At 51.2% G+C, this 7,729-nt stretch overlaps 1 protein-coding gene across 1 annotated transcript; it reads right to left on the bottom strand.

Annotated features, from left to right (window-relative positions):
- Positions 1–3,985: 3,985 nt before the first annotated feature.
- EGR1 (early growth response 1) lies at positions 3,986–7,723 on the bottom strand. Its single transcript, XM_077768723.1, has 2 exons — positions 7,262–7,723; positions 3,986–6,560 (listed from the first exon to the last, which is right to left on the bottom strand). Exons 1-2 carry the CDS (start codon positions 7,560–7,562, stop codon positions 5,233–5,235), a joined length of 1,629 nt encoding a protein of 542 aa, XP_077624849.1. The 5' UTR covers positions 7,563–7,723; the 3' UTR covers positions 3,986–5,232.
- Between the last annotated feature and the right edge of the window lie 6 nt (positions 7,724–7,729).

Raw genomic sequence — 7,729 nt, 5'->3', positions numbered from 1 at the left:
CCTGATGCGGGGCTCAAACTCACAAACTGTGAGATCATGACCTGAGCTGAAGTCGGATGCTCAACCAGCTGAGCCACCCAGGCTCCCCTGAAGAGAACTTCTCAAGTAAGCTTTGCCTCAAAAGGTTTTTCTAGGTTCTGGTAATGGGAAAAAGGCGATAAGAAGAAAAATCACTGCAGTGGAGGGCAAGATTTGGTTTTGGGGGGCAAAAACCTGGATGCTAACAGGTAAAATGTTGAAACCTTGTTTGCTTGGTGCCCGATTCTTTTAGACTTGGCCTCATTTCCTTTAGGACCACCGGGATTTCACTCTGCTCACTCCTTCAGTCTCAAACTACACAAAGTGTGGCTGAACGAGGGAAAACAGCAGGGATGGGGAGAGAGAGGGATATTGCAGGAACTACCTTTGGCCCTCTAGTACCCATTCCTGCTTCTATTTCTTCCTAGAGTTGGAGGTTTCAAGAGGGGGTAGGTAGAAGGATGACACCACAGACAGCCTGACAACCAAGCTAAACTCTGCCTTTCTGAGTGCTTAGAACCTTTCCAAATGGATGAGTCTCAACATTCCCAAAATTCCAGAGAAAAGAGTACCTCTCAGGTACTAGAAAGAAGGGTCAAAGGTCCTTAAAATCAGTTTCTTTTCTTAAATTCAGAATCTAAACCTATCCTAGCTGGCCGAGTTTTCCCTGCCCCTTCGCTTCTTCCACCCCACTCCCCTCTGTCATCCACATCCTTGAAACCACAGACAATGTCCCTGGGTAGCAATCAATTGTTCAACACTATCTGGGTCCCTTCCTAAATCTCAGCCTTTATGATAATAGAGCTTTCATCAGCACTGCCCTGTGCCCTTGGTTTCAGATTTCCCTGACAGGAGTAGGAGTTAAAATAAATACTTTCCTTTTTTTTTTTTTTTTAAATACTATAGGACTACAAAATGGGGCAAATTTTTGTGTCTTGCCCTATTTCAGCTATGCAGAGAAGCTTGAGTTTCAAGTGGCAGAATCCAAAGGAACCCTGGTGACAGGACTAATAAAAATTAGCTGGCAATCTTGACAGAACTTCTCTACAAACCATCTGCATCGTAATTGCCTGACAAGTTTGTTGTCAAGACCAAGTCCACGGGGCGCCTGGCTGGCTCTGTTGGTTAAGCGTCCGACTTTGGCTCAGGTCATGATCTCACGGTTTGTGGGTTCGAGGCCTGCATCAGGCTCTGTGCTGAACATTTGCTCAGAGCCTGGAGCCTGTTTCAGATTCTGTGTCTCCTTCTCTCTCATCCTCTCCTCCACTCATACTCTGTCTCTCAAATATAAATAAATGTAAAAAAAAAAAAAAAAAAAAGTCCAAGTCCAAGCCCCCATCCCAGACCTCAAGAATCAGATGCTCTGGGAATGGGGTTTTGGAATCTGATTCTAATGCGTTGTAGTAACATAGGAGATTTTCTGCTTTAAAGGAAGAGAGTTTCTTTGCTCCTTCTTATTTTATTCTTGCCATGTCCCCCCACCCCCACTCTCGCCTTGGTAATCTGGTGAGAAATGATTAAGAATGTGTTACAGGCATAGACTTGTGTGTGTTCCTGGGCCTAGAGTGAGATGGGGAGGGGTAGGTGGGGCTGGTAAAAGGTGTGTCAATGCAAATACTGTCCCATCAGGACCTAGCAATTTTTCCAGGAGGCTCACAGAGATGTGACCTTAGCTGGAGAAGGTGGCTTGGTTGCTCCTGCTCCAGACTGAGGAGTGTGGTATCATGGGAAAGGGCAGAGTTCAACAGTGTTGGTGGCTGAGGGCTAGAACAGAAGAGAAAGAATAGGTTTAATGCCAGGAGACTGCTGGAATTTCCCTGGCTCCAGAAGTAGTCTGGGTGGGTAACCTGGGAGATCCTCAGAGGGAGAAGGAATGGAGGCAGGTTAGACCTCACCCTCACTCAAGGCCTGATAACCACACTGGGTATAGAAGATACTTCATTGTTCTTGACCAGGAGGATCAGAAGTTGACAGGATCCAAGGCGTGGGAATTCCAGGACATCAAATCTATTGTAACCAAATGACCAATGGTTGATAGTGTCTGACCCGTTCATAGAAGACTCATATCAGGAAAAAAAAAAAAAGAAGACTCACATCAGGGCTGAAGGTAGTGCTTGCATTCAGTAATCTATCCATTCATTCTCCCAGGCAAAAACTCACTAATACCCTCCCTAGGTCACATACAAAAAAAGTCAGTTGAGTTGACTCCTACTAAGCCTTCCCAACTCATTTGTTCCACCTTTCCTTTTATTTTTTTTAATATTTTTCTTTATTGCTAGGAGAGACAGAGAGAGAGACAGCGTGAGCAGGGGAGGGTCAGAGAGAGAGGGAGTCACAGACTGAAACAGGCTCCAGGCTCTGAGCTGGCAGTCAGCACAGAGCCCGACGCGGGGCTCGAACCCACGAACCACGAGATCATGACCTAAGCGAAAGTCGGACGCTTAACCGACTAAGCCACCCAGGCGCCCCTTGTTCCACCTTTCCTAATCTCCTGGGTGGGTTGGGTGTCCTTCTCCTTGCTCTCAAAGGGCCCCACACTTGTCCATATTATATAACATAACACCATGTTATAATCTTTGGTCTACATTCTGTGTTCTCAACAAACAGTCTACATTGTTGTGACCAGCTCAAGGCCTCTCACAGAGAAGAAGATGCTAATACATCCATAAGAATTGCTCCCGCCATGAGTGTGCACCATCAGGGAGCTGGGGCTAGGGAACCTAGCACCCCAGGCCTCCTACACAATGGGAACAGACTTGGTCTGGATGGGAACCTTAAATACCAGGCCAGCCTCCTGCCCACTCTGCTCTGTGTTCTGGACGCTGCCAAGGATCGCAGCTCCAGCTGGCAAGTAGTTAGATTTCTTCCTGGAAGGATTCTTGGCTTAAGAACTGGCCCTCGTCTCTTCTGGACTTCTTCGACACCCTCAGGTTTCTGGGGACATGTAGGATGGGAAAGAGAGGCTGAGTCAGTTCCAGACTTGTTACTCCTTCCCAAAGCCCTCAGGCCCACCCTTTATCTCCTCCAAGTATGTATGGCAGGAACTCCCAAGAACATAGGGGCAGGGTTAGCCAAACATTTGGGGCCAGGAGAATAGCACTGCCTCTGGGCACTCATGTTCCACTTTTTATTTTAATGTTTATTTATTTATAAGAGAGAGAGACAGACAGAAAGAGATAGAGCATGAGTGGGGGATGGGCAGAGACAGAGAGGGAGACACAGAATCTGCCAAGCTCCAGGTTTCAAGCTGTCAGCACAGAGCCCAATGTGGGGCTTGAACCCATGAACCAGAAGATCATGGCCTGAGCCAGAGTGTGGTCAGACACTGAACCAACTGAGCCACCCAGCCACCCTCATGTTCCACTTCTACCTGTAGCCATCTTCACCTTTAATTAACGAAGTTAAAGCTCCAGTCTGCTAGACTGAGGAAGCAGTCCAGTATCAAGAAAAGGCCTACAACAGTTCTCAAAGAATTCACTCCTCCAGTGAATCACACAGAGGGCACAACTCCGACTAGAATTTCCATGTCTCCAGGGAGCCTGGCTGGCTCAGTCTGCAGAGCATGTGACTCTCGATCTCATTGTTGTGAGTTCGAGCCCCATGTTGGGTGTAGAGATTATTTAAAAATAAGATCTGTTTTGGGGCACCTCAGTCAGTTAAGCGACTGACTTCGGCTCAGGTCATGATCTCGCCGTCCGTGGGTTCGAGCCCCGAGTCAGGCTCTGTGCTGACAGCTCAGAGCCTGGAGCCTGTTTCAGATTCTGTGTCTCCCTCTCTCTCTGCCCCTCCCCAGCTCGTGCTCTGTCTCTCTGTCTCAAAAATAAATAAACGTTAAAAAATTTTTTTAAATAAGATCTTTTTTAAAAAAAGGAATTCCCTTGTTTCTGTAAAAGCCCTTCAAAGCCCACAATAAAGATGGCTACAAAAGGGCCACTCCCTCTCCCAGCCCAGGAAACACGCACCCAACTGCAACTATTTTATTTTCCTTTTAATTTTTCTGAAGGATATACACCACATATCCCATGGGCAATAAAGCGCATTCAATGTGTTTATAAGCCAAACAGTCACTTTGTTTAAGCAAACACAAGTACAAAGTAAAATAAAACCACAAAATAATGAACTGCATGTTCATAACATACAAAAAATCGCCGCCTACTCAGTAGGTAACTACAACATTCCAACTCCTGAATATATTTATAAATTTACATTTTCAGTTAAAAAAATAGACTTTTGAGAGTTCAAATTTTGTTTTAGATTTTGTTTTCTTACATTCTGGAGAACCGAGGCTCAGCTCAGCCCTCTTCCTTATTTTGCTCCCAAAGCCTCCCCCGAATCATCACTCCCTGCCCCCCTTAAGGCTAGAGGTGAGCACGTCCCTCACAACGGCACGGCAAGAGTCAAGCTGTCAGCAAGGCGCAGCACACAAAAGGCACCAAGACGTGAAACTTCTTAAACCGAAAGGACGAGAAAAAGAACACTTTCCAAAAAAAAGAAGAAAAACCAAACCATATTTTGTCACATGTGAGAGTACAGTCGGGCAATATTTACAAAAAGGTTAACGGAACATCACTCTGACACATGCTCTGATTAATATCAAGGACTGCTGTTTCAAAAAAAGCTTCAAACTTAATCGTCACAGCATCATCACAAAATAAAGGATCACCGTTGGTTTGCTTGGCTTTTCTTTTTTTTTTTCCCCCCAAAGTGAGGCCCTAACTCCAAAGAATACAATAGAATATGCAAATTATCTTCACATCAAGAGTACCCCAAGAAAAACAAAATCCATGGCACAGACACTGTACAAGGGTACAGGGCTGGGCTCTTAGGGGCCCAAACCCCGTTTTGCCAACTTGATTTTCTAGCATTGAAGGGACCAGGGGGTCAGGCATACGATGGAGATGATACTGAAATGATATATCCAAAATCCATGCAAATCAAGTTCTTTGGAAAGAGGTGAAGAACTTGGACATGGCTGTTTCAGGCAGCTGAAGTCAAAGGGAGTAAGGGATTGGGGAGGAAGGGCAAGTGGGCAGAAAGGATTGCAGGCCAACAGACCTTCCAGGCCGACCCTGGGGTGGAGTAGAGGGGGAGGTTTTGGCTCTAAGAACCTCCATCTCACCTATGAGAAACCCTTCCTGTGGCCATCTCCTCCTGCTGTCCTTTAAGTCTCTTGTGTTTCTTTTCCTCCCTTTTCCCCTTTCCCCCCCTTTCCCTTTAGCAAATTTCAATTGTCCTGGGAGAAAAGGTTGTTGTCATGTCCGAAAGCCCTGTAGAGGCGCTGAAGGAGTTGGTGACAGCTGAGGAAGGGAAGCTGCTGACTTGGGTTGGGAAAGCCGGGGGAACAGAGGAGTAGGTGGTGGCCACTGAGGGTGAGGGGAAGCCACTGTGCACAGGGGATGGGTAGGTTGAAGAACCGGGAGAGGAGTAGGAGGTGGGCACAGGTGATGGATATGAGGTGGTGGCTGGGGACGGATAAGAGGTAGTAACTGGGGACGTGTAGGAGGTAGCCACCTGGGACGGGTAGGAAGAGAGGGAGGTGGCAGAAGAAGAGGCCACAACACCTTTGTCTGCCTTTTTGTCCTTCTGCCGCAAGTGGATCTTGGTATGCCTCTTGCGTTCATCACTCCTGGCAAACTTTCTCCCACAGATATCGCAGGCAAAGGGCTTCTCGCCTGTGTGGGTGCGGATGTGGGTGGTGAGATGGTCACTGCGGCTGAAGTTGCGCATGCAGATGCGACACTGGAAGGGCTTCTGGCCGGTATGGATGCGAATGTGGCGGGTGAGCTCATCTGAGCGGGAGAAGCGGCGGTCACAGGACTCCACGGGGCAGGCATAGGGGCGTTCGTGGGGGGGCGTCTTGCTGGGCCGGTTGGGGTACTTGCGCATGCGGCTGGGTTTGATGAGCTGGGACTGGTAGGTGGTGTTGAGGGCCTTCAAGTCCTGGGAGCCCGACTGTGTGGCAAAGGCCTTGATTGTAGACAGTGGAGTGAGAGAAGGCTGCTGGGTACGGCTTTCCAGGCCTTGGAAGGGCTTTTGGTCTGGGGCGCCCAGGCCCAGGTCCCCCTGCTGTTGTGGAAACAGATAGTCAGGGATCATGGGGACCTGGAAGCTACCCTTGGCAGTAGGGTAGGCAGGAGGCGGGTACTGGAGCGCTGCGCCTGCAGAGCCTGGAAAGGCCTGGCTTTGTGGCTCAGGGAAGATGTCAGTGTTAGGTGTGGGGAACGTGGGTGCCGCTGAATAAATGGGGCTGCTGTCATTGGACTGTACTGCACAGCTCAAGGGTGGGCTCTGAGAGGCAGAGGAGGAGGAGGAGGCTGCTGGAGATGGTGCTGAAGATGAGGTGGCCGGTGGGTTGGTCATGCTGACGAGGCCGCTGACCAGGCTGAAGAGGGGCTCAGGCCACAAGGTGTTGCCACTGTTGGGTGCAGGCTCCAGAGAGAAGCGGCCAGTGTAGGTGATGGGGGGCAGCCGGGTAGTTTGGCTGGGGTAACTGGTCTCCACCAGAACCTTCTCGTTATTCAGAGAGATATCAGGAAAAGACTCTGGCAAGAGAGAGAGAGGGAGGAGACCTGGTTACTGGAGAGCAATCACTGGAGGACGAGGACCTGGGCTGCCAGGCAAGAGGTCGGGCTGGCTACCATTGACTCCTGAGATGGTTAATAATTGATAGCAGCAGATTGCAATGTTCCTGGACCCGCTCCAGCGGCAGAGCCCATTTCAACAACAGCTGACGCAAATACGGAGAATCCCCCTCCATTGCAGCTCACGGCGCTCCGCAGCGGCGGCTGCGCCACGGAGGGATTCCCACCAGCACCCCCTCCGCCGCGGCTAATGCGCACCCCCTACCCCAGGCTGCCAGGATATCCCTGGGCACGGGTCATGGCCCTTCCTTGGGCACAGGCGGCAGGCAACGCAAACATGTTTGGAGAAAGGGGGGCGCAGCCCTGCTCTTCAAAACATGCCCTCCCCCCTCCACCCACCCACGCAGCCCGAGCTCTCCATCCAAAACAGAAGCTTGCTCCTCTGCGCACCGCTAGGGACGAGGAGGGTGAGGGTGAGATGGATGTCCCCAGTTATCCCTCTAGCACATGACCCTGAGGATGCGAGGAAGGGAAGGGAAACCCCACTTGCATCCTGAGGTCCAGGAGCACTGCTGCGGTGAAGGGGGTGCTGCAAGGCGGTGGAGAAGGACTGGATGCCAGGATGGAGAAGGGGCTAATCTTCGGCGTAGGCCACCGCTTACCTGCGGTCAGGTGCTCGTAGGGCTGCTCGCCCGCCTCCCCCTGAGGGTTGAAGGCGCTGCTGCTGCTGGCGCTGCTGCCGCCCCCTCCACCTCCACCGCCCCCGCTGCTGCTGCTGCTGTTACCGCCGCTGCCCTCCGAGGCCCCGGCGGCACCGAGGAACTGGGGAGCCCCGTTGCTCAGCAGCATCATCTCCTCCAGCTTAGGGTAGTTGTCCATGGTGGGCGAGTGAGGAAAGGAGCCGAACGGGTCGGAGATCTGCAGCGGGGACATCAGCTGCATCTCGGCCTTGGCTGCGGCCATCCCGGACGGACGGGCTGGAGAGCTGGTGTTGGGGAGGGTGGGCGCAGCCCGGAGCCGTGGCTGCGGGGGACACACTCTCGGGGGCCTGGCCGGGTCACATGCGGGACGCGGGGCACACTGTGGCGAGAGCAGGTGGGGCCTCCAGGCTCGCCCTCGCCGCCGCCCGG

Source organism: Crocuta crocuta, unplaced genomic scaffold, assembly GCF_008692635.1.
Source record: "Crocuta crocuta isolate KB4526 unplaced genomic scaffold, BGI_CrCroc_1.0 scaffold64, whole genome shotgun sequence".
NCBI lineage: Eukaryota > Metazoa > Chordata > Mammalia > Carnivora > Hyaenidae > Crocuta > Crocuta crocuta.
Note: the sequence above shows the minus strand (reverse complement) of the source record. Positions and strands in the feature narration are given on the sequence as shown.